The sequence below is a fragment of the Heloderma suspectum genome, chromosome 1 (assembly GCF_057233095.1).
Source record: "Heloderma suspectum isolate Gila_16-S chromosome 1, 16-S_ref, whole genome shotgun sequence".
Taxonomy (NCBI): Eukaryota; Metazoa; Chordata; class Lepidosauria; order Squamata; family Helodermatidae; genus Heloderma; species Heloderma suspectum.
In genome coordinates, this window is record NC_139458.1 from 340,186,058 (window position 1) to 340,203,961 (window position 17,904).

The 17,904-nt window shown below is 42.8% G+C and overlaps 1 protein-coding gene across 1 annotated transcript; it reads right to left on the minus strand.

The window, feature by feature from the left end:
- Nucleotides 1-718: 718 nt before the first annotated feature.
- On the minus strand, nucleotides 719-9,544 carry LOC146359583 (p53 apoptosis effector related to PMP-22-like). Its single transcript, XM_084831768.1, has 3 exons — nucleotides 9,343-9,544; nucleotides 4,155-4,298; nucleotides 719-936 (listed from the first exon to the last, which is right to left on the minus strand). Exons 1-3 carry the CDS (start codon nucleotides 9,542-9,544, stop codon nucleotides 719-721), a joined length of 564 nt encoding a protein of 187 aa, XP_084687894.1.
- Between the last annotated feature and the right edge of the window lie 8,360 nt (nucleotides 9,545-17,904).

A 17,904-nucleotide genomic window follows, 5' to 3' on the forward strand; every position in this document is an offset into this window, starting at 1 on the left:
TTTTCCTGCCATGCAGGAGTATCTGAATGCAATGTAACATGTGTAGATGTCAGGAGATCAGCTGATTAAACATTACAGTCAAATATACTGATTTTAATCAGTATATTAACCAACTAAAATGAATGTTTCAGTATTTCAGTGCTGATGATATTTTTAGGCTTTTGATTAAGATGCCAAGCTTCTTTGACTAAATAATGCTGGTACTGGCAAATAATTTCTTCTCTGACAAATGATCATAAATCCACTGGCTGAAACAAGAGATGTCTGTAGATTGTTTACAACAATGCCATTGGCCCCAAATTCCCTTTCAAAGAGAACAAATCAGATTCAATTAAATATCTACATTTTAATGCACAATTCATCTGTTACGCGAATGAATTGATGAATGCTTGATGTATCTGCTCTACCTCAGAAAGGCAAATACATTGTGATTTGCCCACTAAACATCCAAGCCTTGTTATTCCCAGTAATTAGTAGAGGTCAAGAAAAGTTGTAAAACAGCCTAACTAACCCACATCAAACCAAAATGGAAAATAATTTATTACTTAAATGTTTTTAACTGTGCTTTTTTTAAAAAAAAGCTGCTAAGCCTCTATGCTGCTTCTTTGCTAGAATAATGTGTGGCTGGCTGAGTGGGTGGTGATAGGGGTGCAGGGTGTGTTTTAAAATGAGAACCAAACATCCAAAAAATCAGTAAGATGTCTCTGCTGCTGCTCAGTTATAGTTTTGGATAATAATAAGGCTTTACATTTCCCAAAATATGATCTTCATAGAGCGGGAGGCAGCAAAAGAAGAATCCAAGGCCTATTGCCATAAGACACATGGTCCACCCAAAGCCGTAAGACCAGCTGAATACATGCACAGAATTTGGTGGGAAGTTTACATATCTTGATACCATTACAGGGTAGATGATAAGGGCCATTAGTGAGAACACAGCTGCAAAAAAAGATCAAAAACAAAACATTAAGTCAAAATGAATGATCATGAAAACAGAAAGAATATATAATTCCCTCTATGCTATTCTCCTGTATCAGCCCCCACTCTCTGGGCTTTTTGGAAAGGTGTTGACCCATCTTTTCAATCTGGCCTTTTAAATTGCTTTTACTAGTTTTAATATTGTCTTACAGTGCAATCCTATCCTTGTCTACTATTGTGTTCAGTGGGGCTTAGTGCCAGATAAGAGTGTATGGGATTGCCCCCTAAATGTGCAAACCTACGCATGTTAAGACAGAAAAAAGAGCTACAACTCCCAGCATTCCCCAGCCAGCCATGTTGTGGGCCTTTTGTGCGCCTTTTTTCTGTCTAAACATGCATAGAATTGCACCCTTAAAGTTTTAGCATGATTTTATAGCTGGATTTTTTTTTACATTTTAATGGTATTATCGTTGTGTTATTTTGATTTGTTGTACACTGCCTTGGTGACTTCTGTGGAAAGGCGGTATAAAATATTTTAATTATTAGAGATATTTTTAAACATGGTAAGTGGTATATAAACCTACTAAATCAATCAGTCAATAAAAGTGAACTCAGGTGGCTGAGTGGCTATTAGTCTGGAAGCAAAAAGAGGCCACTCCAAAATAGGTAGTGGGTTCTACATACTCAGGGGACTCCTAGGTAAGAAGAAGTCTACAAGTTTGTAAATGAAAAGAAAATGAAAAATTTAATCCAGACCTTCCCCACCAGTGGCCTGACAAGAACCCGTTTGCTTCCAGGCCAGGGGGTGGGAAGGAATCTACAGGGAAACGGAATGAGAAGCACTTCCTGATTATATTCAGATTTTCTTGAAATCGCTTTGGTCTGTCAGGGCACATGAAGCTGGAAAAGCAGAGTATACAAGCACCTAAAAACTTGCTTTCACAGGTCACATGAAAGCACCTATCATTCCGGTAGAACCGAATGTCATCAACGCATCAACCCTGATCAGCGAGTTACAGAGGCTTGTTCCCTGCCCCTGTCCATGCTCCCTCTGCTGTGTGTGTAGGAAGGAGGAAGAGGCTTTCCTGCAGAAACAAGAGTTTGGGGCTGGGGAAGCGGAGGCTAGCAAAGGGATGCAACTCCAACCCTTTTCCTTCATGCAGGACATCTGTCCCTGGGCTAGCTACTCACGATATGTCATGCACAATAAAGAATACACAGACATTTTATTGTGTAAAGAATTCTTTACATAATAAAGAATACAAAGAATACTGGCAAGGGGGCAGCCAGTAGCTGGAGCTTTCAGTAGCAGTATTTTGCAGTTGTGTTACTGCGATCTGCTGAAAAGTAAACAATATAGGAAGCAGAAGGAGAAGGGGTGGCCAACACTGGGAAGCCTCCCCCCTTTAGTTCTGTGTAGCTCAGTCCTACGTGTGTGTTTACTTAGAAGTAAACCGCACGCTGTTCAAGGGAGGCAGTGTGCCCAAGTTTTGCAGCTGTGAAGTGTCATCCTGCACCTTTTTACTTAGGAGTAAGTCCCATTGTATTCAGCGAAACATAGTCCCTGGGAAGAGCACAGAGAATTGCAGCCTTGCTCTGTCTACATTCCCTTTCTATGGCTGGAACTTTATAAACCACAAACCTTCCCCCCCCCCTCCCATTTGCTGTATAGCCTAGGATTGCCAGACATGTGTGATGTTGCTCAATCTCATGCCAGGATCATATCCAAACATAACTGGCTGGAGGCTGGTTGGGGGAGGTCAGGAAGTATGCTTTTATGAATGGGAAACTGGGGCTAGTTACTGTAAATGGCAAAAGCTACTACTGCGCAATTGTGAAGGCTAGAAACAGTTCTGTAGCACTTTTATGAATTGGAAAGGCAGGCGAGTTACTCTGACTGGTGAAAGCTACTTCACTATCCTGACTCCCTGAAGATGCACAACTGCAGTATTCTGAATGGGAAACACAGTCTGCAGACTGTGCGCCCTACTGCCAATGGGGAAAAAGCATGAATGGGGGGTGGGGGAAAGGGGAGCACTCCTTGACCACGTTACTGCCAGGTCACAGCCACATCACAGAGGCACACCCAGGATTTAATGCAGAGGGACAGGGCACACTGCAGCAGCACACTGCTGTGGCCTGGGAGCCACTTTAAGTAACAAATACAGACTAAAAGGACTTTCCAGAACTGCAGCTTTTCAATAGCAAAGCTGCTGCTTGGCTGTGGATTGGCGACAGCATCGTCTGTTGCAAATGACCCTCATGTGCTCTCCCTCCACATTAAATCGGCCATGTAGATTGGCTCCAGGATAGTATAATGTTGAGGTATCAGTGGAGGGGGCAGAGGAAAAGGTATAGCAGGGGAAGTCTTGGAGTATGAGAAAGAAAAAATAACTCTTGTCTTCCCCTGGCTTCAAGAAGCCTGAAGTGTTCTAACCTGGCTGGAGTCCTAAACAGGGGCAGTTCTCTTGTTGGGAAGTATACATTTTGTGACATTTTGTTGCAGGTCCTACTTGTCTGATATTATTACTATTAAGGAAGTATGAGAACTTTGGTCATCTCATTCTCATATGACTTCCATGGATGCCATTCAGGAAGGGCAGAGAGGTCAGTTTTCTGCCACTCTCCACACCTAGTGCTGCAGGCTGCATTTGATACTGTCCAGCGTACTATTTCTACAAACAATGAAATGGACGTGACCCCCCCCCCCAAATAAAGCCTCGTGTGGCACAGAGTGGTAGGTGGCAGTATTGCCACCGAAACTCTCCCCACGACCTGAGTTCAATCCCAGAGGAAGCTGGGTCTCGGGTAGCCAGCTCAGGTCGACTCAGCCCTCCATCCTTCTGAGGTCTGTAAAATGAGTACCTAGCTTGCTGGGGGAAAGGTAGCCACGAGTGGGAAAGGCAATGGCAAACCACTCCGCTATAGTCTGCCATGAAAACGCCAGCACAAGCAGCGTCCCTCTAGGGGTCAGTAATGACCCGGTGCTTGCACAGGAGGGACCCCCCAAATATTTTTAAAGGTGTATTCCTATTTTGTATGTTATCATAACCAGACATTTGCATCTTGTTGAATTTTGCAGTCCCCCTGAAATGATCTCAGATGGTGCTCATTTAATTCTTATTCAGTTTTAAAAGACACTGCTATTTTCCTACACCCAAAGCAACAACTACTGTCTCTAAACCAAAACCAAGCACCTTACACCCTAACATAGTTTTTACTTCAATACACAGTCTTACCAGCAACAAAACACAAGCCTCCTATTCCTCTTATGAAGTTGAAACGGAGTGTTGGTATGGCAAACGCGATGATAGACAAGGCAAAACAGATACATATGATTATGAATCCAACTAAGAAAGTTCCAGCTGCGCCTCTACCCCAGGCTGAAAATAAATAAAAATAATTAACATCAGCACTTTACTCTTTCTTATACTTAGATACCCATTAAGTTTTATTCATCCATTAAAAAGGATATGGGTCTAGATATGTGTATATGTGAATGGGAACACTTGATTAAAAGAACAACTTGGGTGCTTCCAGATGGCCAGAGCACTACCAGTCAAAAGATATTGTGCAGCTATTCCACCCTTCCCTCCTTAATGGATTTTCTATGGTAAGAAAAAAGAGAAAAGAAGCGGAAAAACACAGGAGAATTACAAGTCGATGGATGAAACCATCATCTGGAACACCCCCCCCCCATAAGATTCCATGAATTGGGCAGGACAATTGCATGATTAAAAAACCTCATGTGGAAGTTTGTGTGTCTATCTTTGTATGGACTAGTATTTTAAGGTAATCCTGGAGACGATGGGTGTTAATTTTTTCAGAAATTTGAAAGAGGGATCACTGCTCTTGGAGTGTATACCCATCCTATCTTTCTCTCCATTAAACAGGTTTTGTAGGATTATTATCAACAACCTGTTTTACCAGAGGCGACTGTGGGACAAAAGACTATGTGTGCACACACCATGGGAAGCAAAGCCTTGCTCTGAAAAATGATTGCATGTCTTTAGCCTTAAGAGCTTCTTGCCACAGCAACACTGATCTCTGTGGACTGCGGGTAGAAAAGGAAAGGGGAATGCAGGAATAATTTGAAAGTGTTGTGGACACAGACAAGGCTTTTATTCTGCAATTGCTATGACTCAAACTCAAAATTTTACAGGGGGTCTGTAAAATCTTCATTTGTAACCCTCACTAGGGCATTATCCAGTGCTGCCCATCCACCTGCGGGACAAACCACCGCTTCTGTTCCTTGAGTGGCCAGCCCCGCCAATTCCATTCTGCAAGTGTCGGGGCTTACGGAAAGGAAATTTAGTGCTTCCAGAGGCAAGCCCAGAAACAAGTATTCCACTCGTTTCTAGAACAGGGCGGGCCAGCGGAGCTCCCTCATGTGAGCTCTGCCAGCCTGCCTCCTTCCAGAAACGAGCATTTCCACTCATTTCAAGTTTCCCCTAATCTCCATTCTGCAAGCAGTGGGTGTGCTTGTGGGCAGTCTCCATTGGATGATACTGCCCCTAGTTTCCCTATCACTTCTTCCATCTTTTCTCTTCCCAGAAAAAAATCTGTTAAGGAGGGAAAGATGGAATAGGTATACAATGTTTTTTGACCAGTAGTGCTAGGAGCATCCTCAGTGCTTAGCGCACAATGAACTCGGGCAGACTGAATTCAGGACAGATTCTGAAATGTAAAATTTCAAACACTGTGCAGAATCCAGATTTTAAAAATCCAGTTATGAATATCACCGGCAGAACTATGCTGTTTGTTACAAGCATGTTTCTAGACTTTTAAGGCTGGAAAGATAACACTGAAAGCATGTGGGCAATGGGTGCTTACAGATGGAAGGGTCCTGGTGCTACTAATTAGAGTAAGAAAAAAGACAGAAGTCATGGGAAAACACAGGAGGACAACGGATAGAAGAACATCATCGGGACCCCTTGTAACATTCTGTGAATGGGGCAATGTGATTTCACATTAAAAGCCTCATCTGGAAGGACCCAATAGCTGAGTGGGATTCCACTCATGAGTGGGAAGAGGCCTGTGGTGCTGCCTTGCTTCAAATGCACGGTTCATACCGGGTGCAGAACTCAGCTTTTCTTGGTGCAGCATTTTGGTTATCTTGGCACAGTATTTCTTTAAAGTCCAGAATATGCACCTTCCCCGAGTCTTTGGGGTGCCTATCTGAATAAATAAATAACTTAGGGTGCAATCTGATGCATGTTTACATAGAAAAAATCCTGAGTGGGGAATGCTGGGGGTTGTAGGAATTTTCCTGTCTAAACATGCATAGGATTGCATCCTTAACGGTTCGACCCTAGAGTTTTCTTATGCGTCAACATAGGAAAAAGTCTATCTGAATCAGCCAGAATAATGTAAAGCAGTTGCAGAGCATTTCCCACCATAGTTAGTATTTTAAAACAACATTTCATTTTAATTCAGCTCGGTTGCAGCCAGTGTGATGGTTTAGGGCACCTCAAGTTTTCTGCCTTTTTCTGGAAAGCTGTTTGCAGCCAGAAAATAAAGAACTTCATGAGTTAGTACTTGTAAAAACACTGCAAGCAGCAGTGCCCATTAAATAATGTGTCTGAGCAAATATGCTTGGTTGTTCTGGAAACACTCATATCTGTGCTTTCAGGGGGAAGAAACCACATAAATGCTTTTCAGCCACCTTCCCCAACCTGGTGCCCTTCAGATGGACTATCTGTTCTAGCTGGGAATGATAGGGGTTGTAATTCAACATGTCTGGAGGATACCAGGTTGAACAAGGCTTAATTACAGCAATTTAATTACCCATTGACTTTTAACTGAAAATCTCTCTCTCTCTCTCTCTCTCTCTCTCTCTCTCTCTCTCTCTCACACACACACACACACACACACACACGTTAGAGAGGTCACTCAGCTGTGAGAAACAGCAATAGTATTCTGTCAGGTTCCCTGTTCTCTCCCACACACAAGAGGGAATGTCTGTTTTAAAATTGCAGTTGCTGCCTGCAGTTTTGATACGTACTTGCATTATCAAATAATATAGAAAATATACAGCACACAATTAAGCATGGGTGCCTTTTTAGGTGATCAAGTTATTTTTTAGGTGATCAAGTTATTTTTAATCAATTAATCTAACCAATTAATTGACTTAATGCTGCAGCCTTAATAAATCATATATGCATGTTTGCATGACTTATTAAAACATTAATATTGTTTTAGAAGAAAGTAATGAAAAATTGAGCTATATAGACATCCTTTCTAACATGTTCATTTAAACCAGGATAAGGCAATCTCAGGCCTGCAAACAACTCTGGTTCATTAAGGATTTTCTCACATTTCCACAATCGGGACTCTCCCATTGGTCATTTTTTCTAAGAAGGAAGATGGGGACAAATAGGGTTTTTGGGGGGCGGGGGGGGAGCCTTGGGAGGCAAGACATTGCTCTTAAATCTTAGCCAGCCAGCCAGCCATTTTGTCACTTGGCTCCAAAATAAAACAGAGCATATAGAGAGCATGAGCAGGAAGGAGCTATTCATATCCCAATTGTGAATTTCCTGTGGGCAGCTGGTTGGCCACTGTGTGAACAGAATGATGGATTAGATAGACTTTTGATCTGATCCAGTATGGCTGTTCTTATGTTCAGTAAACAATCAACAAAAATAATAAGAATAAAAACACAAAAGGCTCTAGATCAAATTAATAATAAAACATTATTCTAAACCTTACTTTTAGGTAGGTGTATAAAATTTCAGCCCTACAGTATTTTTTTTTAAAGGATTGTTAAAATGATTCCTTTTTTATTTAACTCTGTTCTATTTGTGACTATGTCTTTTGATATATAATTTCTGTTCCCTAACCTGATCCCTCTGGAAAGAGCTGACTATAGATCAGAATAAATAAGGATAATATTTCATTCTTAATTCCTTAGTTTTAGGCTAAAACTAATTTAGTTTCCTATTTTTCTATTCAACCATAACAATAGATTCATCCTTCATTCCAAATATGAAAAGGAAACAGAAACTGCCAAATCTACTTTTCTTATTTGAAGTGTGAAGAAGAAAGAGAAGCATTTTGATCCTTGAACCCTAAAATTATTCTCTCAGTTTTGACAGGGGACATTGAGAATATTAATGGACTCAAAATAACATAACCTAAGAGCTGTGCTGGATTAGAACAAAGGCCTATCTAATTCAGCATCCTGTTTCTCACAGTGGCCAACCAGATGCCTATGGGAAGATGTCGTAAAAGCAGGCAATGAGAGCAGTAACTCTCTCCTGATGTTGTTCCTCAGTAATGGGCATTCAGAGGCATGTTGCCTCTGATTCAGAAAGTAGCATATAGCCATCATGATCAGCAGCTGTTAATAGCCTCATACTCCATGAATGTGTCTAATCCCTTTTTAAAAAGCCATCAGACTCGGTGGCTATCACATAAAGCATGGGGGGGGGGCTTACTCTATATCCATTGAACAAAACTGTGGATACTTTGCTTGCTTTTCTAGTGGGTTTTTATGTGTACATAGCATGACTGGCCTATAATCTGACACTTGAACATAATCCACTATTTTCCTACTGTTACTCCTACTCTAAAATTGATTTAGTACTGACAAGGCTGGTAGTCGCACAATAAAAAGAAGCACAATGGATTTAAAAAATAGATGCACTAGAAAACAGGGTCAGTCTGGAGAAAATGCTCAGGGCATGTCTTCATTCCAGGACATATCAAAGATAACACTTAGATATGAGAAATTACTCTTTTAGACCAAAGTCATTCTACTGCATATATATTTGCTTAAAAGAAAAGCACCAGAAGTGACTGTTTTAATACAGATTACATCATTTGCCCCAGCAATTTTTCTACAAGTCTTCTGTCTGTCTCTCTTTCTGATGTGGTACATTTTCTTCAGAATGCGCGTCGTTTGTTCTACACCACTAAGTTTCACCGTATGCTTTTATTACAGGTGTCTCTGCTTGTCAGTGCCTTCAAGTTTATCCAAAACTATTTCTGGTCATGCAGGAAAGCAGGAAAGGGGAGACAAAAAGGGATCTGTTAACCAGACTTTACTTATGTGGACATACTGGTACCCATGGATATCAAAGTGTTCCTTGGAAGCTTGGGGAAAGATTATTAATTTATAACATTTTTTAAAAGAATCATAGCATTTCAAAAAGAAATCATCACAATTGCTAAAGAAGTCTCCTTCTTAAAAAAATAAATAAATAAAAGGCCAAAAACATTTTCATTTTGGAGAAAAACATAGGAGATATTGGTGGGCAGAAGCAACGAGGTCTGGAGTATGAGAAAATCAGTATGGAACAAAACATTATCCACACTCATCAATAAAACCTCATTACTTTCTTCCTTAAACTCCCCTTCCCCTTTCAGATAGTATAGATAATAGCTCAAACATTCATTGGAAAGAGCCTTTATAATTGGGATTCTTACCAAAATCCATGAGCGACCTGCAGTCATCTCCATTTTGGAAAGAACATAATTTCCATAATGAGCCTTGGTATGTAGATGGCACAGTTTCTGAGCTTATCCAGCCCCAGCCAGCAAGTGCAATGATGCCAAAGATCATTGCTAGACCCAGAAGAAGAGGCAAGATCCATCGGCAGCGAGTGTAGTCCAATCCGTACTTAACCATCTTGCTTGGGTCTTCTTCAGTTGTGTGCCTGGTAAGCTAAAAGGTCTTCCTGCTTTTGCTTCAGTGGTCTAGGAAAAACAGCAATTTAATAAAGGCTTACAGAAAGTGTGTGTGTGTAAGTCAGAGAGAGAGAGAGAGAAGAAGAAAGAAGGTAAGGGAGAGGCAGAGAGCAACTTCTGGATGCAGACAGGCACTGAAGGAAAAAAAAACCTCCACCTAAATTTCAATGAGCAAGTCTCTACAGCAACCTGTTGAGCTGGAAAGAAAATTCAGGGTTGGGTCTGTGCTCATTTTGGAACCTGTCTTCTCATTTCTTTGGTCTGCTACTAATTAAGTTGAATATAGGTAACACCCCATTGCCATTAGCCTTTAACCCTATCCTGTCTATAAAATTTTACAGCAAAGACCATCAAAATGTTTTGGGGGATGAGAGCAAAGATAGATGAAAATGTATTTTTGTGAACAAAAGTAGCATTGTATTAAAGAGATACCAAACAACTAGCTGAGGTTCCCTGTAGCTCATCATCTCTACTGCTGAATAAGGAATGTATAAGGAGTGTGAACAGCACTAAAGCAACAATACTGAGGGGATATCTACACTTCAAACAAATTCTAGTTTTATATCAGTTTATGTGTGATTGCTTTCCCCAAAGAAGGTTGATAATTGTAACTTGGTAAAGCAATTATCTGTTAGACAACCTATATACTCCAACATTCCACAGATGGAAATAGGCTGTGCCTGTTACATGGTCAGGGAAATTTCCCATGTTTGAGGATATTTGAGGGGAGTTTGTTTGCTTGGTTGTTTAAAAACACTAGTAATTCAACCTGCTGAATTCAAATATGCCTGTACCAACTACTTATTAGAATAAATTTGCTCTTGTGGCTATATTGTTTCCACCAATTTTGATGAAATGTTGAGTTTATATTAGGACTAACACTTAACCCAAAGCTTTATAGGAGCCTAAGTTGAAAAGTTACAAAATGATGGCCAACTGAAATTTATTTTGGGCAACAACACAAAATCTGAACAAAAAATGGCATGAAACTGTGTTAGTTGTAGAGCACCAAATGACACATTACAGATTTTGGGGGTCCTTCAGGCAAAACACCCTTAGTGGGTCATCTCAGAGGGATCATAGACTCTGTTCTCTAGAAGCAGGGCCCGGTATGGCTGTTGCCCCTCCTCAAAATCCAGCAAGAGAAAGCTGGTGAACTGGGTAGTGAAGAGGAGGTGCTTCCCGACCAGTTGTCTCCTCACTAGTACCACCAGCTGCCAACTGCCCAGAATTATAGCAATTTTGCTGTGCTACTCTCTTTTCCATTATTTCAGTTTATACCTCTCCTTTCAGACCTTGAGGGCTTAGGTCTTTTAAAATGTAAGGATGCTAATCTCATAAAGGATCTTCTGACTGGATATATAGAACAACTGAAAAAAAAAATTACTCTCCAGATAGTCCGTTATAGGGAATCTAGTGTGCTCTGGGTGGGCTTGCAGGATCTATTTTGTGTTTTACTAGACCACCCTGAGATCCACCAACCAGAAGCTGGTGCAAAATAGCAGCGGAGACAGGCAGAATTAAGGAACAAGCTCATTTCTGGGCATATGCTCAGCCCAGGAATTTATGATGAGTATCAGAACCAAGCTAACAAGTCCTTTCATGCAAAAAAATGTACTCCTAGTTTTTCCGGTGTGCCTTTTCAGCACCCTAATTTAGTCTGGGGAAGTTTTCAAGTTGTTGCTATGGTTAGATAGTTGGGAATCAGAAACCCTTCAGAAACCAAGCAATTCACCTGGAGATCTACCAGTAGGACCCAGTCTGCCTTCTGCCCCTCTCCTGCCCTAATGCGCATGTGCATGCCAACAATGCTTTTAAAAGGCACTAAAATCTGTCCTAGAGGCAAAATAAATGAAATTAAAATAAGCACCAGAGCCAGCGTGGTGTGGTGGTTAGAATGTTGGACTGAACTTGGGAGATCTGGGTTCTAGCCCTCACTTGGCCATAAAGCTCACTGGATGACTTTGGGCCAGTCACTGACTCTTGACATAACCTACCTCACAGAGTTGTTGTAGAGATAAAATGGAGAGGAGAAGGATCATGTAGGCTGCCTTGGGTTCCTTGAAAGAGGGGGGGGAGGGAAATGTGGGATATAAATGTAACAACAACAACAACATAAAGTGATTTAGCATCAGCAAATATAAGAAAACAGGGACTGCTGCTTTGCTTTCTGTTCTTAACCAATTACCACTCTGTAACAGAATTTGCTATCCCATGCTGCTAAGTATATTCAAGAGGCCTTTGGTGAGGAACATAAGGGGACGGGGGGATACATATGACCCCATTCACACATTCACCCTATGCATGATGGAGTTGCAGATTATGTTGCATAGCCCTGCCACTAACCCACACAGGCCATGCGCCCTGGCAGTTACATCCCACATGTTTTTAACCACAGTGAGAATGGGCCTTAACACCTACAGTTGCGTTTGCAGAGCTCCTCCACATGAGGGGGATCCCGGCTTTAACACGCATGAGTGGTGGGGGCAGGGCTATGCAGTGCAACCCCATAACTCCTCACACACTGGGTGAACATGTTAAGGATATCTCCTAATGGGTGGATGTCGGAGTGCAGCCGGTGGAAGCCATGCAGTCCAAGGGGCGGGTCCTGCAGCCCATTTCTACGTGTGATGCCTCTTCATGCATGATGGGGATTAGTTAGATAGATATATCTAGTACAGCCTTCCCCTGCCAATATTTTGTACTACAGCACCCATCATCTTTTACCATTGACTATATTTTCTGTGGCTGATGGGGGTTGTAGTCCAAAACATCTGGAGGGTACCAGAAGACTGATCTAGGGGTAGTGGTTTGCGAGATAGCCTGGACTATCAATGACACAAGATGTGAATGTGATAACCACAGCTTATCAGGGGTCCTCAACCCTTTTGGATCCGTGGGCACATTTGGGAATTTGAGAAACTGCTGTGGTTACCACCACAAAATGTCTCCCATTGAGAATGTGGCTAGTTACATAATGGGTGCCATGGGTGCCTGGCTAGTCAAAAGTGAGCTAAAGAGGGCGGGGGAGAGAAAGAAAGAGCAAGGCTAGAGGCTGGGAGGGAGGGGGAAACAGGAAGGCAAAGGGGTAGAGAAATAGCAAGGCTAGAGACTGGGGGGGGTCTCCATGGCGATGGATTTAGTTCATTCTCCACTTCGCAGTACTTTTTACTGGAGTCAAATCTGCTCCATCTGGGGACACATGGGGCTTGAAAACCCGGATTATTCCAAAGCTAGCCTGGGGCTCTCGGCAGGTTACAGGGCAGTTTACTGTGAATTGCTTGGGTGGTTAGTGGGTGCAGTCTTGTCCATGACACCATTTAGAGCGTCTGTTCCCTCCTTCCCACTCTCACCTAGTTCCTCCCTTTCTGCTTTCTCTGGCCAGTGTGTATGTTAGCACCCCCTCCCTCTCCATCCTATGTCCAATGCTCCCCCACCCAATTTTAAAAAAATGATTTTCCCTCTAAAACCACAACAGCACAATAGCGACAGGACTAAATGCGCATACCCATTGATTTAATTTTACTTAGGGTGCTGGAACCATCAGGTGGAGGAGTTCTTTCCCGTGGGACTTTGCCCATTCACTCTTGCTTCCCCAATGGGGAAGTTTCCCCATTCTCATTGAGAAAATCCCCAGGAGCACAGCAGCGACCCCTCACATTACCGCAGTAGCGGAGATACTCAATCATTTTAGGTAGCCTGCTTTCAGTCTTTAACGTATCTTCCCCCTTCAGTGCATGTTCACTCAAAAGTAAGAAATAAATCTCTCTCCCCTGCAGTGAAAGGGTTAAAAGCCAACTGTAGTAACTCACCCTGAAGTGCTCTTTTGCTTCTTCAATGTGATGCTGTCTTAGATTGCTATTGCAATGTTGTGTTTCTTTGATGTTTTGTAGGTTCTCTCATTATGTAAAGTCCCTTCTTCGCTTTATCCCAGTAACGTCTCATTGCGAGCAGGCAAAAGGAGAAAGGGAGACAGGGGTGTGTGTGGAAGCAATAGGCAAAAGTGCACACATGGGGGAAAATGGGGTGGGAAACAAGCCTCACTCATTGGTCTCCCCACCTTTTTTTACTCTATGTCCACTCATCCCATACCCCACTTGCAAATAACTCCACTTCCCCTAGCAGGCTAGTTAGTGAAACTGGAGTGCTTACTTCAGATTCACAATGTAAAGGCAATTGGTTATTTCTACATTGTGCTTTTACACAGTATCAATTTAAGATGATTTTTTTAAAAGGCAGAAGCTGCAAAGCAGAGCACACCTGACCTATACTTTTGGGGGGATGTCCGCCAGAGGTTAGTGGTGGGCAAGGCAAAGTAAATACCATGAGGTAGCTCAGAACTCCTGAACAGCCAGGTGCAAAATGGCAGAAACATTGGAGCAAAACAGGGAGGGGAAACATTGGGGGAACACCCCTTTACCAGAGTCAGTGAGCTCTCGGCCAGGTGAAAGGCACACCCCTGGGCAGGGCTATCATGCTGAAGTAAATGTGGAAGGTTGGTACACACCGCAACAGAAGCACAGACAAGCTGAATTAAGGAAAAGAATCAGACTAAAGTAGCCTCAGAAAAAAACGTTTTTTCTGTGAAAATCTCCAGGATGGCTGCAGGATGGCTACAATATCATGAGCCCTGAACAACCTCCAAATGTAGCCAACTCACAGCAAATCCCCTATGGAGACAACCCACAGGACAGGAAGAAACAGGGTGCTAAAAAGGCAGGGGGAGAAATAGCGATGCTAGAGGCTGGGAGGGAGGGGGAAATAGCAAGGCAGAGGGGTAGAGGGGAGAGAAAGAGCAACACTACAGACTTGGAAGGAAGAGGAAGAAGACTGTCCTAACATTTCCCAACATTTTTATTTAATAAAAACTTTTTGAAGGGGGCAGGGAGTGGAGAGCAGGTGCTGCGCTGGAGGGAAATTGATTTTCAGTGGCATATGAAAATACTGCCTGCATATTTGAATCAGACTTTACTCAGCTGTCTTGGGCATAAGCTGACTTTTTGCTTGAAGCCTCCATGCCCTGAGTGATTATTAGAACAAATCTAGAATAGGTTTGACCAGTAAGCCACAGGCAATGCCTATATTCTAATTACCTTGTCAAAAGTGGCTCTCTTTTTCATTTTTCGTTTTTTTAATCTTTAATTTGATGCCCCTTCGAAGAGTCTTGTTTGTTTGCTTTTGAATTAATAGAGTTTGGGGGTTGGGATGGATGATCTCTTGGGATACCCTGACTTTGTGTTTCTGTGATTGTAGGAAGAGATTGTTAAATGGTGAAACTGGTTCAACAGGTTTAGCGTGGCAGATTGCCTTATGCTATGGAGATTAGCAGTTGGCTGCACTAATCACTGGCCACCAACTCTCTACATGGCATGCCTCTTCCCTTCTCCCCCTCCTAAGGAATGTGGCAATCCAGGTGTGTGTATGTGTAAACAGGAAACAAAAGAGAAGACTGGCAGTTTTGCAGGGAGACAGATTCAGCTAAGACAGACAGAGCTGAGTTGCTCTCTGCAAGGATCTGAAGGGTGGCCCCGGCGGGATGGCTGGCCCCTAGAAATCTGAAAGGTGAGACGTGAACTTTGGAATGTTAAGCTGTCAACCTACATCTATGCTCAACATGTATACGCATAAAGAAAACACAAATATTAAAACACTATATCTCCCCCTGCCCCACTACCTCCCCCTGCTCCACCTTCATCCAAATAAAACTGAACCTGGGTAACAGCTGGAAACCCCCATCGCTCAGAAGAACTGGGAGTGCCATAACAATACCTTCCAAATCTGTTTTAACACTCTTAAGATCTAATACATATGCTGAATACTCAGCATCACTGCAACTGTTTCTGTTTCACTCAGCATTATGTAACTATAATAAATTGTGAAGGAATACTATGTTTTTATCTGTTTATGTTTTCTTATGTTTATATACTTCTGAGTGACTTCTGAGTGAGGTTGTAATGTAACTGAGTAGGCCAGAAACGTAGGTTTGCTATTCTGCATGGGGCCTAAAACAGTTGTGGCCGCCTTGGTTACAACTGGTAAGGATGGGAGGTGTCAAGATGAGTTTGAACATGACTAGGGAGAGAAGCTAGCTTTGTTCGGATTGGTCAAGGGGGTAAGCAACCACGATTGGCAGTTCAAAATTCCATGAGGAACATGACTCATCAGATGTTCTGGCCAGGGTTTTTTTTTAAAGTAAGTTACAGATAGGAGGACAGTTAATGGCTGAAGAGAGAAGAGCTGAGGTTACTTATGTATATGACCTGAAAGGAAACTATAGGTTATAAGCTGTAATTGATTGCCTAATAAACTTGTTTTGGTCTTTGGGAAGAGCTGAGGAAGAAGAAAGCCTTTGAGTCAGTCTGAATTAAGCTTTTCTACATAAGGCATTTGTTGTGCTCTCGTCATTCCCTACTCACAGTTGTTTAGAGGTTCTTTAGTCATGACCCTCCAGTTTCACTTCTGTTTGTAAACAGCACTTTCTGCGAGTTGTTTTTTTTTAGAACAGGGATATTATTTATATGGGTAAAAGAAAGTGCAATTTCCTCTTGTGTATTTGCGCTATTCCACTATACCACAGTGCCACCTAAAGGTTATGTAGTGGGAAAGCTGGAAAGGAAACGTTCCTCATGTAGTGCTCAGATCTCAATTCTGCGACAGAACCAAAAGTAGATGCAGTGGATTAACAGTCTTGTGTGGAAAAGCCCAATGAGAACCCTACTGGAAGATGAGCTGTTTACTGAGGAGGACAGGAGGCCATGGTGTAGCTTCAAGCAGGTAGCAGAACTTATCTCAAAAGATCTCAGCCAGAGGCCTGACCAGGGGAAACTTCAGCAAGTAGTCCTTGAAACAGAAACATCCTAAAAGCCAGTGGCAACAGGAAAAGCAGGAGGCAGAGGAAGTCTACTGTACATCATGCTCCTAGTTGTGAGTGATTGGCTGTGGTGTTTAGGGAAGTGTGGTCTGACAGAAAAGCTATTGAGAGCTTATTTAGCTGGGAAGACTCTCTTCCCAATTAGGATAAGTAATCAAGTATATTTAAGTAGATTTATACAATCTTACGGCACAATCTTATGGCTGCTACACGGCGGCTGGACAGCCATTGGATTATTCAGTTTTTGGGAACCAACCTCAGAGCCCGCACTCCAAGGTCAATTCCCAGAAAACCACCTGCCTGCCCCCTCCCCTGCCACCTTGTAGGTGGCACAGATTGTCCCAGGCTCCACACTCATAAGAGCAGCATGGAGCGGGAGGAAAGGGGGCGTTCCCGGGGGCGGAGAACCTCAGAAGGGCCGGTACACCCTACGCATCACCTGGCTGCCCCCCCCCCCACTCCGACATGCTGCAGCTAGACAACTGAAATTGGCCATCTAGCCACAAATGCAGGGTGGCCAGAGTATGGAGACAAAGATCCCCTCTGCACTCCACCTGCCCTGCATTGGATAGGCGATCGCCTCCAAGTTCAGAGGAGGCCACCTATCCCCATAGGACTGCTCCCTTAATCTATTGTTTAAAGAGTGGGTTTATCCCCTTAAGTAAATAACTCCCTTAATAAATATTTTAGTTTTGTTCATCTTGTTTGTAGTGATAATGTCCATCCCATGCCTATGCCATAGGAACCAGGCCACTGGTTTTCTAAAAGATACAGAGGTTTTCATTTTTGATGGCAATGTTTAAGGGCTCAACCCTACACTTCCCAAAGGAGTGCTCCAATGCTGGGCAGAACAGAAGGAGCAACAGAAGTGATCCTCGCCTCTCCGTTTCTGGTGTTTTTTTCACTGGACACACTTGAGCATGTCTAGTGGAGTCATGGGGAAGGGCACAGAGACAGGAGCTTGGAGACTAGGATTCTGTGGCACCTCCCTTCCCTGTCCCCTTCCTTCTCATTTGCATCCTCGGAGCTCGGTGCTGCAGGGGAGGGGGGAAACACTCCCCATTCAGATTTCCCCTTCCAAAGTGGTAGTGGCGTCTACAGCCTTGGAGCGGGAGCTCAGAAAAATCCTATGGTCCCTGGAACCATAAGACTGTGCCCTAAAGCTTTTATAATTGAAACCGCCTTGTGGCAGGGAGCTGCATAGACCCAAGTCTAAAAGTTTAAAAAAGGGAACAGTGGAGGGAGAATCTATGTGGTTTTTCCACATTTGGTGACATATGTGGAGAGAACACACACAATGTTTCTCCATATAAGTGAATGATTTTAAACAGTTTTAAACATTTCTTTGCAAAAAGAAGTTAAAAGCTATTTATTCTTGGGCAGAGCAATCCTGTAGTTTTCAGGCAGCATCTGGGGAGCCATAGGATGGT